This window comes from Opisthocomus hoazin, chromosome W, assembly GCF_030867145.1.
Source record: "Opisthocomus hoazin isolate bOpiHoa1 chromosome W, bOpiHoa1.hap1, whole genome shotgun sequence".
NCBI lineage: Eukaryota > Metazoa > Chordata > Aves > Opisthocomiformes > Opisthocomidae > Opisthocomus > Opisthocomus hoazin.
In genome coordinates this window covers 34,141,126-34,162,585 of record NC_134453.1, presented here as the reverse complement: position 1 = coordinate 34,162,585, position 21,460 = coordinate 34,141,126, and the positions used below count along the sequence as shown (strand labels likewise).

At 45.9% G+C, this 21,460-nt stretch overlaps 1 protein-coding gene across 4 annotated transcripts in view; it reads right to left on the bottom strand.

Annotated features, from left to right (window-relative positions):
• Window positions 1–18,270: 18,270 nt before the first annotated feature.
• Window positions 18,271–21,460, bottom strand: part of LOC142365636 (amyloid-beta A4 precursor protein-binding family A member 1-like) — a 120,022-nt gene continuing 116,832 nt past the window's right edge. For all 4 annotated transcript variants that reach the window (XM_075446635.1, XM_075446634.1, XM_075446632.1 and 1 more), the window contains one exon: window positions 18,271–21,429. In XM_075446635.1, coding sequence (XP_075302750.1) covers window positions 21,358–21,429 — 72 coding nt within the window. In that variant the 3' untranslated portion in view covers window positions 18,271–21,357. The remainder of the gene's footprint in view (window positions 21,430–21,460) is intronic.

Below are 21,460 nucleotides of genomic sequence, written 5' to 3'. Positions count from 1 at the left end.
AAAAAAAAGAGGTGTGCTTCCTCTTTGACTGTAAACAAGATTTTGAGCATAATAGGCCTTGGCATAATAGGCCCTTGCCCCCTCACAGAACACCTGTTAGCTTAATTATCTAAGAAGAGCTGTTCATCCTGGAAGTAAAAAGGATATCTGCCAGTACGGTGAATCTTGCGTTTCTTCATTAAGCAGGTCCATAAGTTCAGGTCTTTAGAGTCCTTGGGCTTATATTTAAACCAACTGCAAAGCAATAGAATGGCAATGATACTTATTTTCAATCGTTGTTGTCACAGTAATAGTACATAAGAGGTTTTCATGGGATGAGGATGAAATATCTTTGGGTATAAAGCAGTTAGAGTTACAGTAATACTGCTTCATGATAAGAGACAATTTCAGGTGTTTATGAAGTATATTATCTTCCCCGTTCTTGGAAGAGTGTGATGGTATAGAAATATCCTCATGAAGGTGTCACAGAAAAGCCTGGTTTCCAAATGCATGAGTGTATTTGCATAGGAGGAGATGGAGTTGGGGGAAGAAGGGTTCAGTCAGATATAACTTCAATTTTTTTTCCAGGAAAAATTGACATATTTCTGTGTTTGGGATTAAAGATTGCATGCTTTGGGATTTATGACTCCATGTGTGTGTGAGACCATTAAGCAATTTGTTTTTAAATTCTTTAAATCTGAGAAAGTTGGAATAATAATGGGTGGGATTCTTTTCTTGCATCTTATGCTGACTTTACTTTGGAGGAGCCACTCTCAATTTGTACTGTTGTACATGAGGAAAGGCTCTAGGATAGTAGGGGAGGAAAGTGTTTCTTCAGAGTAATGTTTAAATGGGGAAGAAATCCTTTTACATACTCTCCTGGTGCAGATCTCTCTTCATTTTTTAAAAACTGTTAAACGTGAAACTTGTTTTTTTTTTTCTCTTAAACCAAAAAGAAAAGGAGGAAATCAATCTAAGCAGAGACTAATCCAGAACAACTAATAGACTGAGCCCTGGCATTAGTGTATAGATTCCTGATTGACTTAAGAGTCTTTGCAAGCTCTTCTCTAACTGTTTTCCATCTCTGTTTATTACATGCTAAACAGATGGCCCAGAAATTAGCCAAAGGCAGGAAGAAGGTGCAGTACAACTACCATCAGCTTGATGTTATGTCTGTTCTTTTGTTTGCTTTGTTGGTTTTTTTTGCTTTTTTATTTTGTTCTTTTCTTTTCTGCATCCAGCAAGGTTTTATTAGGTTTATTTCTGAGCTACCATATCAGTTAACATTCCTCAGCAATCAATTGCCTGCTTGGCTGTCATTAGCCATTGCTTATCATTAGCCATTTTGTGTCAGAAATAAGAGTAAAGATTTGACTTATCAAAGGGATACAGGTAGTACCAAAATTGCATACCAAAGAAGTAGGACTGATGTGTCAAAGGCTTTGTTCTGTAAACTGGCAAAGTGAAAAAAAAAAAAAAGTGCTTTTTTTATTCCTCTAGAGAGAGTGTTTTGCTTGATTCACAACACAGCTGTGTCAAATAAAGGAAAAAAGTATAGACACACAATTATATGCTGAATGACTCATATTTTAGTAATATGTTATGATTATGGAGTTCTTGAATAGTTATCAAAATTTTTTAAAGGCACTTAAAATTGCAAGCATTTACTTTTTGTTTACAAAGGTACGGCTTCTGGAGGGAGTTAGCATGCTAACAGTATGTTGTCTGACTGTGAAGACCCTCTTGCCAGAACTGCACTATAAGTTATTTAAAACTGCTCCTGTGGTACATATTTTTCCATTATTCTGAGCAGTCACTGTTGTTAAGCCTCTGTATGGGAAGGGAGGTCAGAGTGGTTTTTATTGGATTAAAAATTTTACAAATTGCATCTAACCCACTTTCATATCTAATAGAGGGTTTCCATATCTTTTTGTTCATCTTTAGCTTTGGCAATCTAATACTTTGTTTTGAATTGCTGTTCTGGTGACTGTGTATTGTTTGTGCTCTGATATCATTGTTAAGGGTGTTACCTAATGTTATTGACTCTATTCCATTTATTTGCAGGCTCCAGAAGGTGAATCTCAACCCCTGACTGAAGTGGACCTCTTCATTTCTACACAGAGAATAAAAGTATTGAATGCAGACACACAGGTATGGACAAAGAAGCACCTTTGCTAGGTCAGGCCTTGTCAGTGTTATAATAGTAGTCCTTTGAAATAGACCTTCATCTACCTGCCAAAACTTGACTTTCAGGGAGTGATGGCTCTTATAGTTCCCTCCAAGACTTCCTGGTCAGAGATTTATGCTCAAGAACCACGTCATACATGGAATTAATCAGAGTTGTCTGACTGATTTGGCAGGTACACTAATTGCAGTCAGCCCAAAAAATAAGAAGCTTTGTTCACATTGTACAGCATTCTAGGCAGTTTAGTACCATGATATGACAAGTACCGATTGTCCCCAGACAAGCCTAAAGTGTTTGATTGTGATAACTAATTTGAAGTCCTTAGTCCTCAGCATGTTGTGTGTGTTCAGGCCAAGACACCCAAGTCTTTGTGTTCTTTTCCACAGTAACTTTCATTTACAAAATGTGCTTTTTTTTGGTTTGCTTTTTTTGAAAGTGAGGCTGTTGGTTGCTCTTGGAACCTCCTTTCATACAGGAGACTTTTTTCCTTTTTGTAGACATTTACTTAATAAAGGTGTCATACTGCCATTGATCTCTTTATAAAGCACCAAAAGTGCAATAAGAATTTGCTTAAAACAGCATCTGATACCATTTTTTCTGTCCTCCAGGAAACTGTGATGGATCATCCTCTGAGGACCATTTCTTACATTGCGGATATAGGGAATATCGTTGTTCTGATGGCTCGTAGACGAATGCCGCGATCAAATTCCTGGGACAATGTGGAAGCATCTCACCCTTCTCAAGACGGAAAAAGGCAATACAAAATGATTTGCCACGTCTTCGAGTCTGAGGATGTAAGGATATTTTTTAGCTTCTGATTTTTCTAGGAGTTAAAATGTGAGCATATCTTGAAAGGCTTGAAAGTCTATAGCCAATGGTCCTGTTTGGCTTGTTTGTTAATAGCATAAAAATATTTAATCAAAGTAGAACTTGCTTTCTCTTTGCATGATGGAACCCTGTGTTTTACTTGCAAAGTCAGTATTTACAGAACTTCCTTTTTTTCAAGTAAATTTAATACTTCCCTAGAGACAGTGAGGGGCAGATTCTAAAAGAACACTCTTGCTACAGCTTACATATATCAGACCCGGATCCGTGAGAGTGAGCATCCATCAAAGAAGCTTGTTTTCATAGGAAACTTCCATTTGCTAGTGTTGCCACGAGGATCACTGATATATGCCATAAAGGGTTGTTTGGGGCTTTTTTTGTTTGTTTGAGTTTCCTTTTGATACGATGATGGAGTTCAGAAGGAGTAGCTGAAATTATTCCCCTCCCAAAAAAAAGCCCAATCAATAATGATGGGAAACAGAGGCATGCTGGGGACACTGCAGCACAGTCACAGTCTTGCAAAGATGAGATGGGAGCCCCTGAGGTAGTAGGAGCCAACAAGGAAGCTTCCGCGAAACACCCCAAGGGAAACAAGGGGTGTTCCTCTATGAAGGTGACACAGCCAACAGCCCAGATGAAGGGCCTCTACACGAACACACGCAGCATGGGAAACAAACAGGAAGAGCTGGAAGCTACTGTGCTGCTAGAAAGCTGTGACCTGATTGTCCTTACTGAAACTTGGTGGGACGAATCCCATGACTGAAGCGTGGCTATCGATGGCTGCAGGCTGTTCAGAAGGGACAGGTGGGGAAAGAGGGGTGGAGGCGTTGACCTCTACATCAAGAAATCGATACAGTGTGAAGAGCTGTCCCTGAAGAACAGTCACGAGCAGGTCGAAAGCCTAAGGGTAAGAATCAGAGACAGAGGCAACAAAGGGAATCTGGTCGTGGGTGTCTACTACAGGCTGCCTGATCAAGGGGAGGCTACTGACGAAGCCTTCTTCCTCCAGCTCCAGGAGGCTTCACGCTCGCAGGCTCTCGTCCTACTGGGGGACTTCAACCACCCCGACATTCTGCTGGAAAAGTAGCACGGCGAGCTGTAGGCAATCCAGGAGATTCCTAGAATGCATTGATCATAACTTCTTAAACCGGGTAATAGACACCCCTACCCAAGGGGATGCAATACTGGTCCTGATGGTCACCAATGCAAGCGAGCTCATTGGTGATGTCAAGATTGGAGGCTGCCTGGGCTGCAGTGATCACGCAATGGTGGAGTTCACAGTCCTGAGGGATATGGGAAAGGCGAGCAGTATAGTCACGACCCTAAATTTTAGGAAAGCCAACTTCCAGCTCCTCAAGGAGTCAGTCAGTAGGACCCCCTGGGAAACGGTCCTCAGGGACAGGGCAGCAGATCAGAGCTGGCAGATCTTTAAGGATGCTTTCCATAGAGCGCAAGAGCTCTCAGTCCCCAGGTGTAAGAAATCAGGCAAGGAAGGGGAGAGACCAGCATGGCTGAGTCAAGACCTGCTGGTCAAACTAAAGGGCAAGAGGGAACTGCACGGGCAGTGGCAGCAGGGACAGGTATCCTGGGAAGAGAATAGGGACGCTGCCCGGTTGTGTAGGGATGGGGTCAAGAAGGCCAAGGCGCGGCTGGCGCTGAACTTGGCAAGGGATGCCAAGAATAACAAGAAAGGCTTCTACAGGTATGACAGCCAGATAAGGAAAGTCAAAGAAAGCGTACCCCGCCAATGAACACAACTGGCAAACTGGTAACGACAGACGAGAAGAAGGCTAAGGTACTCAACAAGTTTTTTGCCTCAGTCTTCACTGGCAACCTCTCTCCTCGCCCCTCCCGAGTCAATGGACTGCAAGATGGAGACCAGGGGGGTAAAGCCCCTCCCACTGTAAGGGAAGATTAAGTTCATGACCACCTGAGGAACCTGAACATACATAAATCTTCTATGGGGCCTGACGAGATGCATCCCAGATTCCTGAGGGAATTGGCTGATGTCATTGCCAAGCCACTCTCCATAATATTGGGAAGGTCACGGCAGTCAGGCGAAGTCCCTAGTGACTTTGGATATTAGGAAAAAATTCTTTTGGATATTAGGAAAAATTTCTTTACTGAAAGAGTGGTCAGACATTGGAAGAGGCTGCCCATGGAAGTGGTGGCGTCACCATCCCTGGAGGTGTTCAAAAAATGTGTAGATGTGATACTTTGGGACATGGTTTAGTAGGCATGGTGGTGTTGCGGTGACACTTGGACTTGATGATCTCAGAGGTCTTTTCCAACCTATGATTCTACGATTCTATGATTCTGGAGGAAGGGAAACATTGTGCCCATTTCTAAAGGACCCTGGGAACCACTGTCCTGTCAGCCTCACCTCTGTGCTTGGGAAGGTCATGGAACAGATCCTCCTGGAAGCTATGCTAAGGCACATGGAGGACAGGGAGGTGATTCGAGACAGCCAGCATGGCTTCCCCAAGGGCAAGTCCTGCTTGACCAACCTAGTGGCCTTCTATGATGGCGTGACTACATCAGTGGACAAGGGAAGAGCTACGGATGTGATCTATCTGGACGTCTGTAAAGCCTTCGACATGGTGCCCCACAACATCCTTCTCTCTAAAGTGGAGAAATACGGATTTGATGGGTGGACTGTTCGGTGCACGAGGAATCAGTTGGAAGGTCGCAGCCAGAGGGTAGCGGTCAATGGCTCAATGTCCAGATGGACACCGGTGACGAGTGGTGTCCCTCAGGGGTCCATACTGGGACCAGTACTGTTTAATATCTTCAGTAATGACATAGTGAGATTGAGTGCACCCCCAGCAAGTTTTCAGATGACACCAAGCTGAGTGGTGCCGTTGACACACCAGAAGGACGGGATGCCATCCAGAGGGACCTGGACAAGCTGGAGAAGTGGGCCTGTGTGAACCTCATGAGGTTCAACAAGGCCAAGTGCCAGGTCCTGCACCTGGGTCGGGGCAACCCCCGCTATCAGTGCAGGCTGGGGGTGCTGGTAGACGAAAAGCTGGATATGAGCCACCAATGTGCACTCGCAGCCCAGAAGGCCAACTGTATCCTGGGCTGCATCAAGAGAAGTGTGGCCAGCAGGTCGAGGGAGGTGATTCTGCCCCTCTACTCCGCTCTGGGTAGAACCCACCTGGAGTACTGCGTCCAGCTCTGGAGCCCTCAGCACGAGAAGGACATGGAGCTGTTGGAGCGGGTCCAGAGGAGGGCCACAAAAATGATCCGAGGGCTGGAGCACCTCTCCTATGAGGAGAGGCTGAGAGAGTTGGGGTTTTTCAGCCTGGAGAAGAGAAGGCTGCGGGCAGACCTTATAGCAGCCTTTCAGTACCTGAAGGGGGCCTATAGGAAAGATGGGGAAAATATTTTCAGCAGGGCTTGTTTCGATGGGACAAGGAGTAATTGTTTTAAACTAAGGGAGGGTGTATTTAGACTAGATACAAGGAAGAAATTTTTTACCATGAGGGTGGTGAAACACTGGAACAGGTTGCCCAGAGAGGTAGTGGATGCCCCACCCCTGGAAACATTCAAGGCCGGGTTGAATGGGGCTCTGAGCAACCTGGTCTGGTTGAAGATGTCCCTGCACCCTGCAGGGGGGGTTGGATCTGGATGACCTCTAAAGGTCCCTTCCATCACAAAGCATTCTATGATTCTGTGGTTCTAAATCCAATAGCATCTCCTTTGTAATTACAAAGTCTCTTTATAATTCCTTGGTTGCTGTTTATATCAGGCAATGGTCATCTTCCTCTTCATTGTTATCAATTTGGGGCAAATGCCCTCTCAGGCAGTTGTGGGTGTCCTAGTCACACCCACTGTTACACTCACCCACTGTGGTGGGTTGCCCTTGGCTGGCCACCTGGTGCCCACCAATCCGCTCTCTCACTCTCCCTCCTTGGCAGGACAGGGGGAGAATATAAGATGAAAAACCCGTGGGTTGAGATAAAGGCAGTTTAGTGAAGAAAAGTAAAGGTCGCGCACAGAAGAAAAGCAAGGCAAAGCAATAAGATTTATTCTCTACTTCTCATCAGCAGGTGATGTCCAGCCACTTCCTGGGAAGTAGGGCGTCAGTACGCGTAGCGGTTGCTTCAGAAGGCAAACGCCTGAATAACGAATGCCTCCCCTCCTCCTCCTTTCTGTCAGCTTTTATTACTGAGCACATCATATGGTATGGAATAGCCCTTTGGTCAGTTTGGGGCAGCTGTCCTGGCTATGTCCCCTTCCAACCTCTTGCCCACCCCCAGCCTACTGGCCTTTGGGGGCAGGGAGGATTGGAGAGACAGCCTTGATGCTGTGCAAGCACTGCTCAGCAGTAGCCAAAGCATTGGTGTGTTATCAACACCATTCTAGCTACAAATACAAAGCACAGCACTATGAGGGCTGCCGTGGGGAAAGTTAACTCCATCCCAGCCAGACCCAATACACACGCTCACAGTAGCATCTTATTGTCTGTTCTTACTCAGGACATTTTACCAAGTGTGGGTGCACAAGCACCCCTGCAGAGGGCTGAGTTGTCTGTTGTCAAACCTGATGTCCTGTCCTCACTGATTAAAACCCAGACATTTTGAGAAAGAAATATCAGTGCACATAACTTGTGGATTTTATGTAGTTTGTTTTTTTTTTAAAAACCCTAAACTAAATGGGCAAGGGGTAAAATCATCCACAAATACATCAAAATGAAGTTGGGAGATATAGAGTTGTCAGTCTTATAATCAGGTTAGCACCAAATAAAATGATCTCACACAGTGCTATCTAATTGACAGGACAGCAAATCTCGTTTATTGCTCAGCCCTCCAAATAACAGGATATTATGTCTCCATGGTGACCACCATGTTTATGCCGATCAGATGGTTCATACAGAGGGAGAGGAATCGCTCCCATGTAAAAATTAATTCTTGGACTACAGCAGTCATGCCAGTTAAGGCATCCTGCCCAAATTACAGATGGTGAGGCAATAGCCTATTTCTACTTCTTGTGCCTTGCACCTCACTCAGGCTTCAAAAAGACTTTGCGGTACAATTCACAGTATATTAAACTAATTAATAAAACTTTTAGTGAAAATATTAGTTTCTCGCTAATGCCTTAAATGCCTTCAAAAACATTTGCAAAGGCTTCCATATGGGAAAGTTTCCTTTAAGAAGTGTCTGGTTTTATGTATTTGGGAACCTGTTCTGAAGGCACCACGTTCAGATAAATTCTGTGGTTGCAGGTACATATGCAACCTACTGCTGGGATTCTCAGTGTTTTTGCTTTACCTTTTTAGAGGTAGTCCTCTACCAAACCAAATTTGATAGAAAACCTTAAAGATTGAAAGATTGATTTTTATGCAAAATAGCATATAAGCCACTTTTCTTGTAATGCCCTTCATGAAATAGGTATGCAAATAGAAAAACTACACTATGTTTTTTGTTGTTTTGGGGTGTTTTGGGGTTTTTTTGTTGGTTTTTTTCGGGAGGGGGTGGGAGGGGGGGCGCGGGGTCGGGCACATCACTACATCACTAGTGATCACATTACCTGATGCACTGCCTAGTTTGAGGCTGTTGCTTCTGTATTTCAAATCACATATTTTGTATGTTACCGGACTCTCTCTCTGTCACTGGCCAGATCAAAAAGCAAAGACCAAATTGTCAGATGCCAGAAGCAGTGGTTTCTTTTCTTTCAGATTATGGTAGCCTTCCTGGATCTATTTCTCAGTATTTTCTTGGCTATTCAAAATGTGTGCTTCCATTAGAAGACTGTTGTCATTACCTTCTGTGGTTTGGTCAGATGATTTCATATTTGTGCCAGAAAATATTATCCTGGAAAATACAACATGCCTGTAGGTCTAAAAAAAGCATTGATTACTTAATAGTCTGAACATATTCTGAGGATTTTCAGGATGTGAGCATTCCTCGGTCATAGAGTAGTTCAAAAATAGCTTATAAACATTCTAAAAAATTCCAAATGAGTAGGAGAAAATATAGCTTGGAAGGAGTTAAGATAGAAATGTATCTGTTAGCAGCAAAGAGATTTACACTCCAAAGAGGTTGTGAATCCAATGGAGTAGTAGAGCCTCTTTTATATATAAATCTCACATATTTCACTGTCATCTTTTCTTCTTCTGGAACAGCTGGGTATCTAGAAGAATTTATCCAGTCAAGCTGACTGTGATACGTCTTAAGCCTTCAAATGGGTGATGGCCAAAATGTGTCCGTGCTTGGAACTGTCCTTATCTTAAAAAAAATGCGACAACAACAGATTTTCCAAGTGTAGTTGGCACTGGATATTCAGAACAGCTCAGCTCCTCAAACATGGCCAAATACTGGGTGTCTAAATGGCAGCTGATCTCTGCTTGGATGTCCATCTCGATGTATGCACCTGAATGTACAAGTCCATATTTATCTCCTCTCTTCACAGAATCACAGAATCACAGAATAGTAGGGGTTGGAAGGGACCTCTGTGGGTCATCTAGTCCAACCCTCCTGCTGAAGCAGGGTCACCTACAGCAGGCTGCACAGGACCTTGTCCAGGCGGGTCTTGAATATCTCCAGAGAAGGAGACTCCACAACCTCCCTGGGCAGCCTGTTCCAGTGCTCCGTCACCCTCAGAGGGAAGAAGTTCTTCCTCATGTTCAGACAGAACTTCCTGTGCCTCAGTTTGTGCCCATTGCCCCTTGTCCTGTCACTGGGCACCACTGAAAAGAGCTTGACCCCATCCTCCTGACACCCACCCTTCAGATATTTGTAAGCATTTATTAGGTCCCCTCTCAGCCTTCTCTTCTTCAGGCTGAACAAGCCCAGTTCCCTCAGCCTCTCCTCGTAGGGGAGATGTTCCAGTCCCCTCATCATCCTTGTAGCCCTCCGCTGGACTCTCTCCAGTAGCTCTTCATCTTTCTTGAAGTGGGGAGCCCAGAACTGGACAGAGTACTCCAGATGGGGCCTCACCAGGGCAGTGTAGAGGGGAAGGAGAACCTCCCTCGTCCTGCTGGCCACACTCTTCTTGATGCACCCCAGGATCCCATTGGCTTTCTTGGCAGCCAGGGCACACTGCTGGCTCATGGTCAACCTGTTGTCCACCAGCACACCCAGGTCCCTCTCCGCAGAGCTGCACTCCAGCAGGTCCGTCCCAAGCCTGTACTGGTGCATGAGGTTGTTCCTCCCCAGGTGCAGGACCCTGCATTTGCCTTTGTTGAACCTCATCAGGTTCCTCTCCGCCCAGCTTTCCAGCCTATCCAGGTCACGCTGAATGGCAGCACAGCCTTCCGGTGTATCTACCACACCTCCCAGTTTGGTGTCATCAGCAAACTTGCTGAGGGTACATTCTAACTCTTGGTCCAGGTCACTGACGAAGAAGTTAAACAAGACTGGGCCCAGTACTGACCCCTGAGGGACACCACTAGTTACCAGCCTCCAACTAGACTCAGAGCCGCTGATGACAACCCTCTGAGTTCTGCCATTCAGCCAGTTCTCTATCCACTTCACTGACCACTCATCCAGCTCACACTTCCTCAGCTTCCCTAGGAGGATATCATGGGAGACTGTGTCGAAAGCCTTGCTGAAGTCGAGGTAGACAACATCCACGGCTCTCCCTTCGTCTACCCAGCCAGTCATGTCATCGTAGAAAGCTATCAGATTGGTCAGGCATGATTTCCCCTTGGTGAATCCATGCTGACTACTCCTGATAACCTTCTTTTCTTCCACTTGCTTGATGATGGCCTCCAGGATAAGCTGGAGATATCTTGCAGATAGCGTGCTGAGCTATCTTGCAGATAGCGTGCTGAGCTAATGAGTTGCAGTCCACTCATCTTCTTGCCATATTGTTCTTGCCATCAAATTGTTTTGATTTGAAAGTTTGCAAAATAATGGAAGTCCAGACTCTGTGTGCTGCTGACCTTTTCAGTGCCAGCAATCGTGTTTTTGTCATCGATAGGTTTAGAGCTGGCTTGAGTAAATATAAGACACAAACAGTTTTTATTTTGGGGTTGGGAACCTTGTCCTTACTGGGGCCTGAATTGGACTGCATGTAAAAACACAGCTTAGCTGTGTTCCTACATCCCCATCACACCCCCACACCGTAGGCTATGGAGTCCTCCCATCCTCTTTCCCTCCCCTTCCCCCTAACCAGAACTACACACCAGAGGGAAGTTTCTTTCCACACTGTGACCAGCACCCCTACGCTCCACAGTGCTTCCTGCACCCAGCACTCTGGTTATGCACAGCACTGTTCCACACTCAGTTTCCTGCGCTGCTCCCATCAGCTCTGCACTCATGCCATGTTGCTTTCCACTTGTAAACAGTATGTATATCATTGCAAGTTTACCTTGATCACCTCACAACAAAGGATTCCGCTAGTTTGCTCTTTTCAGCTGCTTCCTTGCACGGCACAGAGATCAGAGCTTTCCCTTTACATGCCTTTGTTTTTCTACCCATCCCTGCCTCTACCACCAGCAGCAGGTGGTAGGAGCTAGAATCATAGAATCATAGAATCACAGAATGGTTTGGGTTGGAAGGGATCTTTAAAGGTCATGTAGTCCAACCCCCCTGCCATGAGCAGGGACATCTTTCACTAGATTAGCTTGCTCAAAGCTCCTTCCAACCTGACTTTGAACACTTCAACGATGGGACGTTGACACCCTGCCTCCTGACACCCTGCCCCTTGGCCAATATCGGCAGTGTAGACAGACTGCCAACATCCTGCCCCGTGACTGACATCAGCAGCGTAGGCAAGATGCCACTCACATTATTCATGTAAGGTATGATTCTCTCAAATCACGCTACCATTGGTGGAGCCGTGGGGCGGCACGACTCCAACCCACATTCAAAAGGCATTTGCACAATTGGCTGTTGCTGCTAGATGACCCAGATTCCAAGTGTCCCTGGCAGTCCATTAGAGCCATGACATCGCTTATGATCCTGTGTTTGCTATTGGTGATGGGGTGAGTCACCGTATGGATGTGTTGTTGCTCATCTTTCCTACTGCCTCAGTAAAGCTTTGTTTTATAAAAAGTTGTGAGACTCCATTACCATTTGGATCACAGGCATCCACAACTCTGGGCAACCTGCTCCAGTGTCCCACCGCTCTCACCCTAAACAAAATTCTTCCTTATATCTAATCTAAATCTACCCTCTCTCAGTTTAAAAACATTGCCCCCTGTCCTGTCACTACAGGCCTTGCTAAAAAGTCTCTCTCCATTTTTCTAATAAGCCCCCTTTACGTATTCAAAGGCCACAATAAGGTCTGCACGAAGCTTTCTCTTCTCCAGGCTGAACAACCCCAACTCTCTCAGCCTTTCTTCATAGGAGAGGTGCTCCAGCCCTCGGATCATTTTTGTGGCCCTCCTCTGGACTCGCTCCAACAGGTCCATGTTTGTCTTGTGCTGTTGACCCCAGAGCTGGACGCAGTACTCCAGGTGGGTTCTCCCCAGAGCGGAGTAGAGGGGCAGAATCACCTCCCTCGACCTGCTGGCCATGCTTCTTTTGATGCAGCCCAGGATACGGTTGGCTTTCTGGGCTGCGAGTGCACATTGCTGGCTCACGTCCAATTTTTCATCCATCAGTACCCCCAAGTCCTTCTCCGCAGGGCTGCTCTCAATCAATTCAGCAGCCAGTCTATACTGATACTGGAGACTGCCCCGACCCAGGTGCGGGACCTTGCACTTGGCCTTGTTGAACTTCATGAGGTTTGCATGGGTCCACTCCTCAAGCGTGTCAAGGTCCCTCCGGATGGCATCCCTTCCCTCTAGTTTATAAACTCAGAATCACAGAATCACAGAATGGTAGGAGTTGGAAGGGACCTCTGTGGGTCATCTAGTCCAACCCCCCTGCCGAAGCAGGGTCACCTACAGCAGGCTGCACAGGACCTTGTCCAGGCGGGTCTTGAATATCTCCAGAGAAGGAGACTCCACAACCTCCCTGGGCAGCCTGTTCCAGTGCTCTGTCACCCTCAGAGGGAAGAAGTTCTTCCTCATGTTCTGCTGGAACTTCCTGTGCTTCAGTTTGTGCCCATTGCCCCTTGTCCTGTTGCTGGGCACCACTGAAAAGAGTCTGGCCCCATCCTCCTGACACCCACCCTTCAGATATTTGTAAGTATATATTAGGTCCCCTCGCAGCCTTCTCTTCTTCAGGCTGAACAAGCCCAGCTCCCTCAGCCTCTCCTCGTAGGAGAGATGCTCCAGTCCCCTCACCATCCTCGTAGCCCTTCGCTGAACTCTCTCCAGTAGCTCTTCATCTTTCTTGAAGTGGGGAGCCCAGAACTGGACAGAGTACTCCAGATGGGGCCTCACTAGGGCAGAGTAGAGGGGAAGGAGAACCTCCCTCGACCTACTGGCCACACTCTTCTTGATGCACCCCAGGATCCCATTGGCCTTCTTGGCAGCCAGGGCACACTGCTGGCTCATGGTCAACCTGTCGTCCACTAGGAGACCCAGGTACCTCTCTCCAGAGCTGCTCTGCAGCAGGTCCGCCCCAAGCCTGTGCATGGGGTCGTTCCTCCCCAGGTGCAGGACCCTGCACTTGCCCTTGTTGAACCTCATCAGGTTCCTCTCTGCACAACTCTCCAGCCTGTCTAGGTCTCGCTGAACGGCAGCACAGCCTTCCTGTGTATCCACCACTCCTCCCAGTTTGGTGTCATCAGAAAACTTGCTGAGGGTACACTCTGTCCCTTGGTCCAGGTCACTGACGAAGAAGTTGAACAAGACTGGGCCCAGTACCGACCCCTGGGGGACACCACTAGTTACAGGCCTCCAACTAGACTCAGCACCACTGATGACAACCCTCTGAGTTCTGCCATTCAGCCAGATCTCAATCCACCTCACTGACCACTCATCCAGCCCACACTTCCTGAGCTTCCCTAGGAGGATGTTATGGGAGACAGTGTCGAAAGCCTTGCTGAAGTCGAGGTAGACAACATCCACTGCTCTCCCCTCATCTACCCAGCCAGTCACACCATCGTAGAAAGCTATCAGATTGGTCAAGCCTGATTTCCCCTTGGTGAATCCATGCTGACTACTCCTGATAACCTTCTTTTCCTCCACTTGCTTGATGATGACCTCCAGAATGAGCTGCTCCATCACCTTTCCCGGGATGGAGGTGAGGCTGACCGGCCTGTGGTTCCCTGGGTCCTCCCTCTTGCCCTTTTTGAAGATTGGAATGACACTGGCTTTCCTCCAGTCCTCGGGCACCTCTCCTGTCCTCCAGGACCTCTCAAAGATGATGGAGAGTGGCTTCAGCAATGACATCCGCCAGCTCCCTCAGCACTCGTGGGTGCATTCCATCTGGGCCCATGGATTTGTGGGCATCCAGATTGCTTAAGCGATCCCTCACACAGTCCTCCTCGACCAAGGGAAGGTCATCCTTTCTGCAGGCTTCCTCTCTTACCTCCAGGATCTGGGATTCCTCATGGCCAGCCTTGGCACTGAAGACGAAAGCAAAGGCGGCATTCAGTAGCTCTGCCTTCTCTGCATCCTCCGTCACCAGGACACCCACCTCATTCAGCAGCGGCCCCACATTGTCCCTAGTCTTCCTTTTGCTGCTGATGTACTTGAAGAAGCCCTTCTTGTTGTTTCTGACATCCCTTGACAGATTCAGTTCCAGGTGGGCTTTGGCCTTCCTCGTTGTATCTCTGCATGCTCTGATAACATTCCTGTATTCCTCCCAAGTGGCCTGTCCCTCTTTCCACATTCCATAGACCTTTCTCTTCTGTCTGGGTTCCACTAGAAGCTCCTTGCTCATCCACGCGGGTCTCTTGCCTCCTTTGCTCGATTTCTTTCTCAGGGGGATGCACCGCTCCTGAGCATGGAGGAAGTGATATTTAAACAGCAACCAGCACTCTTGGACCCCCCGCCTTCGAGAGCCCTGGCCCACGGGATTCCTCCCAGTAGCTCCTTGAAGAGGCCAAAGTTAGCTCTCCTGAAGTCCAAGGTTTTGATCCTACTTATCGCCCTGCTTCCTCCACGCAGGATCCTGAACTCCACCATTTTATGGTCGCTGCAGCCAAGTCTACCTCCAACCTTCACATCCTCCACCAGTCCCTCCTTGTTTGTTAGTACAAGGTCCAGCAGAGCGCCTCTCCTTGTTGGTTCCTCCACCACTTGCATCAGAAAGTTATCATCGATGCTCTGCAGGAACCTCCTGGATTGCACCTGCCTGGCTGTATGGTCTTCCCAGCTGATGTCAGGGTGATTCAAGTCCCCCACGAGAACCAGGGCCTGTGACTGTGAGGCTGCTTGCAGCTGCTTGTAGAAGGCCTCACCAACTTCCTCCTCCTGGTCAGGTGGCCTGTAGTACACACCCACAATAACATCACCCATACGAGGCTGTCCCTTAATTCTAACCCACAAGCTCTCAACTCCTTCTTCATGTGCCCCCAGGCAGAGCTCAATACATTCCAGTTGCTCCCTCACATACAGAGCAACTCCACCACCTCTCCTTGTTGGCCTGTCTTTCCTAAAGAGTCTGTAGCCATCCATGACAGCATGCCAGTCACGCGAGCTGTCCCACCACGTTTCTGTGATGGTGACCAAGTCGTACCCGTCCTGCTGTACAATGGCTTCCAGCTCCTCCTGTTTGTTTCCCATGCTACGTGCATTGGTGTAAACACACTTGAGCTGGGCTGTCGATCTCCCCCCTGATCCTGGCATGCCATGCCTGGGCTCATCCCTAGTGAGCTGGGCGATGTCCCCGTCCCCTTTTGAACCTAGTTTAAAGCCCTCTCACTGAGCCCCGCCAGCTCGTGGCCAAGAATCCTCCGTCTGTCGCCAGCAGGCCCGGTGCTGTGTACACCTCCCCATGATCAAGGAAACCAAAATTCGACTGATGGCACCAGTCCCTGAGCCACCTGTTCATCAGGTGAGTTTTCCTGCCCCTTTCAGTGCTCTTCCCTGCCACTGATGGGATGGAGGAAAACACCACCTGTGCCCCTGATCCCTCAACCAGTCGCCCCAGTGCCCTGAAGTCCCTTTTGATGGCCTTGGGACTTCTCTCTGCTATCTCGTCCCCGCCAACCCGCATTACCAACAGTGGGTAATAATCAGAAGGCCGCACCAGACCAGGGAGTTTCCTAGCAACATCCCTAACCCGGGCCCCAGGGAGGCAGCAGATTTCCCTGTGGGATGGATCCAGTCGGCATATCGGGCCCTCCGTTCCCCTCAGAAAGGAAATCGCCTATGACAATTACCCTCCTTTTTTTCTTAGCCAAGGCAGTCGTAATACGTGGGGCTGACCGACTCATCCTAGGCAACCCCCTGGATGGACCTTCACCCGCATCCTCATTAGCCGGGCCCTCACATTCCAGAGCCCCGTATCTGTTGCTTAAGGGCAACTGGGCAGGTGAGGGAGGCTGGGAGGGGATTCGCTTGCCACCCTGAGCAGGGACCTGTTTCCACCCCCCCATCTCTCAGGTCCCCTCTTTCTGCTCGGTGACAAGAGGGTAGGGGGTCCTCTGCTTCTCGTGGAGCCGCCTCCTGCTGCCTCAGCCTCAGGGAGGGCAGGGTGCAGCTCCACCAGTCGATCTTCCTCTCACACTCCCGGATGCTCCTTAACCTCTCCACTTCCTCTTTCAGCTCTGCCACCAGGCCGAGCAGATCGTTCACCTGGTCACACCGAACACATCTGTTGTCTCTGCTGTCCTCCGGTACAAGCGCCAGGCTCAGGCACTCCCTGCAGCCGGAGACCTGGACTGCTGTGTCCTTGCGTGGGGCCTCCGTCTGGGTCCCCACACTCCTTCTAGCAACAGCTTTCCCACGGGTGGAAACCATAGCTAGAATATCTCCTGGAATTTCGATGCCCGCTACTTGAGTAGCCAGGAGGGGGGACTGCACCCTGCCCGCATGCCTTCCCCGCACGCCTTCCTCGCTCACCCTGCCTGCGCTAACTGCCGCGCAAACTGCTGCACCGCTCCCTGGCTGCTGCGCCGCCTCTGTTTGCCGGCTCTGTTCGCCCGCACTCCTCAACTGCACCACTCCGCTTGGTGTCATCTGCAGACTTGCTGAGGGTGCACTCAGTCCCACTATCTGTGTCATTAACGAAGATATTAAACAGTATTGGTCCCGGTACGGACCCTAGAGGGACACCACTCATTAAAGGTTTCCACTTGGACATTGAGCCATTGACTGTAACTCTTTGGATGCGGCCATCCAGCCAACTCCTTATCCGTCTAACAGTCCATCCGTCAAACCCATATCTCTCCAGTTTAGGAACAAGAATGCTGTGGGGGACAGTGTCAAAGCCTTACAGAAGTCCAGGTAGATGACATGCGTAGCTCTTCCCTTGTCCACTGATGCAGTCACTCCATCGCAGAAAGCTGCTGGATTAGTAATTAGTAATATAGGAATGAAACTGTAGTGGCTCTTTATGGGATGGAGTGAACTTTCTTCGTAGTATCCTGTATGGCGCTATGCTTTGCATTTGTGGCTACAACAGTGTTGATAACATCACAGTGTTTTGGTTGTTGTTGACCAGGGCTTGCACAGCATCAAGATTTTCTCTCTTTTTCTCCCCCAAGTATTCTGGGGGTGGCCAAGAGTTTGGGAGGGAATATGGCCAGGAAAGCTGACCCAAACTGATCAAAGGGCTATTCCATACCATATGATGTCATGCTCAGCAGTAATACTCAGGGAAAGGAGGAGGAAGGGGGGGACATTTGTGGTTATGGTGTTTGTTTTCCCAAGCAATTGTTACACATGGCTGGACATCTGCCTGCTGAAGGGTAGTAGTGAATTAATTCCTCTATTTGCTTTGCTTGTGCATGCAGCTTTTGCTTTCCCTGTTAAATTGTTATTATCATCTCAGTCCCTGAGTGTTCTTGACTTCCTTCTGTTTTCTCCCCATCCCACAGGAGAGGGGGATGAGCAAGAGTCTGGGCGGGTGTTTTGCTGCTGGCCAGGGTCAACCCACCACGCTGTTTTCTAAATGAAAAACATTTAAATTTAGACAGTGAAATAACAATTCTGTCATATGCATTATGTATTTAAGTAGTCAACATATTTATGGAAAGGTCCACATGTGGCAAGAATTATAAATGAAAGCTGGGACACAACCTTAGCTAAGTAATTGATATAGTTTAGGAGCAGTTTTGTCATTTATTACCCTGAGACAATGCTGTTTCAAATACGTAGCTAATATTATGTGTTTGATTCTGCAGATACACATATACATTACTGCAAACTATGTGGCAGAAGAGAAATTTGGACACCGTGGCATATGTTCATTCAGTTTTGGCAAGCCACTTCCTAAATTATTATCAGCAAACTCTCAGCCTTTTCTGAAGTATTTTTTTCTGTATTTTATTGTTGCAATTCTTATAGACATTAGTGCTCTGCTAAATAAATGAATGTAACACAGTAAATACATCACAACAAAATGGATGGCAACTCCCCCTCAACTCAAACTCTTCCCCCCCCTCAAATGAAACCATTGCAGCTCCGTTACAGAGAAAGGGTCAAAGACCTGTGACAAAATACATCAAAGGAATTACATTCAGATGTGCAGGCTCACATTCTAGGCTCATTTATATATATAAAGAGATAGATCACCAAGTTCAGTGTTTACAAAGAACAATATTGTTACAAATACAATACTATACTTTTCTCAATACTTAATAATAATTTCTATTCAACCTTTTTACAGAACAATAATACAAGAGAGTCTAGGCACTGCACAAAATGTGTACAAGAGATCTCATGCACATTGCCATCTTCAGAAACTGATTTCATTTAGAAAATTAAGAAAATAAACAAACAAAACAAAAAAAAAATCTGAAAATTCCAACCAAATCTCAAATCAAAACAATATTCAAAACTAGTGGGGAAACATGCTAATAAAAATTAAAAGTATGTTTCGTCCTTAATGTAAATGTTGAAGCATTAATAAGAATATATGAAAGAGTGAAGAGGGAAAAAACTTTTCAGACCTTTTACAGAAGAAGGAATGTAAAATGGCAGTTTATTCTTTTTAATCTGTGGAGAATTCACATATCTAATCTAATAAACTATTGCACTACTGTAGAAAATTTCCAACTCTTCCTTTTGGGCTCATTTTTCTTGCATCTATCTTTACTTTTGCAAACTAAAATGGTGGGATTGCTTACAAAACTTATGAGTGCACACTGAAAACTTCCCAGTGTAGAAATCTTATACACATATTACAATCAATTGGAACAATGAAGATTCTTCACTAGGCTTCAATCCTACAAGCATTCACATGCTTAGCTTTAAGCATATGTTCACCATGAAGTCAACGGGTTAGGTACCCAGGTGCTTATAACTAAGTAGAAGCTTGATTGCAGGAAAACAGCCTTGTTTTTAATTATTCAGTTTTTTGTGTGCTTAGGTTTTTTTCATCTCCCACTGAAGTCAAAAGGAAGACCCATCAACATGAGTTGGACAGAACCACAAAAACAGCAAGTGAAGTTGAGGGTGTAAAATACCGTAGGAATCAGAAGTGTCATAACTGTCTCCAAGACTGTTGAGTTTCCTCAGGCAACTTAGGGAAAGGCTGTACTGTATATAACCTACGGAATACTATACGGTTATATATCATATTCAGATAGATTACTATATTTATAAGAAGTTATGAAAACTTTCAAATTATTGTCAGAAACCAGATGTCTACAATTAAAAACTCTAATCACAAGTCATTCACAATCTATTTACATCAGTCTGATAGCAGAGGTAAATACTAACCTGGAATACTAATACCATTTGCTTGCAAAATCTGCTTTTCCAGAGATTGAGATTAAATTATGCAATAACTACAGTAAATGAGGTCATTGTATGCTACTTTCAAACTAAAATTTATTCATTTACTTATGTTCCATTCCATTATCTCCCTTACTGCACATTGAAATATAAAGCTTCTCTCTCTCTCTCTTTCTTTTCAGCCCATGTATGTCCATGGTTTCTGAAAGGCAACAATATACCTCTGACCACAGATGGAAAACAAGTGCTCAGATAAAACCAGAGTTTTCATGGCTCTCATCAACAGAAGTGTGCATATGTACACACACATCCATGAAATTTCTGGAATAAAGTCCAGGTATCATTACTAGTCTCCCAATACAAAGCACTGCACAGTCCATTCCACAGTAATTGAGAAACTAATAACTATAAGCATCACACCATTTTCAAACAAAAAGGATGGTGTTTTTTTTTTTCCCCTATATGTGTTCTGATCTTGTTTTTAATCACACTGAGCCTTTGTATCACAATAAGATGTGGCAGAAACTGTTGCTTTCAGAAAATTCAAGGCATCAGCCTGGTCTAAATATATGGTTCAAATTCAGTGTAAACAGCAGTATGCAGTATGGACAGAATGTCACTACACAAAACGGAATGCTTTCTTCTTGAGGAAAAAGAGCCATCAGCTGCTTTATTCATATACTGTTTTTTCCCTTTGTCCCTGATATAAGTTATAGAGCAATCAAATCCTGCATTTCATACATCTCTAAATTTCTTCTTTATACAAATCCATATAGTACTCATACATCCTCTAAGTGTCATATGGAAAAAAAATCATAAATGAACTTATATAACAAAATAAATAAATAAATTTATTCCCACCTTACCTTTACTTCTCCCATTTATCCATGTCTAAAGAAAAATGTCAATAAAACTAGATGTCTTTTGACAAAAAATACTTTTAAACTGGCTCGGTGTAACTAAATTACTTAGAACAGTATAGAGACATATTATTTTCAAGCTTCATAAATATCAAGTACAATTTAAAAATGTCAGTATACACAAGCACACAAGTGTGTGCACCAAATCTGTAATTAAGAGCTTAGAATGTATAGCTTCTTAGCAGGGCCCCTCAATATTACTCTTGCTGGATATTTAGAGATCACTTCCTTCCCCCCCTCATTTAACCCCTGAAATGGGCATATAAAAGACTCATTGCATTTGAAAAAGAAGTATTTTAAAAATTAGAAACCTGGGGGACCCAACTGCAAAAAATCACATCTCCTGAATTATTTGCTGAAACATGTCAAAGTTGCATTGTCTGTACCAACTCACGGAGCACCTTTTGGGGTTCTACTATCCTGAAGAACAGAAATTAAAGGGTGCGCATTTGAACAATGGGTTTTAAGACAGCATCAGTTACTCATTCTTCATAGGCATGTAAGTCTTCTTTTTGTGAATCTTATCATGGACACTGCTGCTGCTGCTATTTACTCTGTGTGGTTTTGCATAAAGCTTTACTTGTATAGAGATGCAACCAAAAAGTCTCATGGCTATATTTTCCCTCCCCTTCTATACACAGCAAACATTGAGGAGAGAGAGAAATGTATCTGCGGACACAAATGCAGCACTAGAAACAGAAGCAGTAATGAGGAAAACTATCCTTCATGCATGTTGTGAAGGTGAGGTGACAGCCTTAGATATAGACTGGTTGCTCTTGCGCAGTCAACAGTCTGTACACAGCAGCTGGCATGGTCTTCATATGAATCTAGAAGGTAAAAAGACATGTTAATCAATAC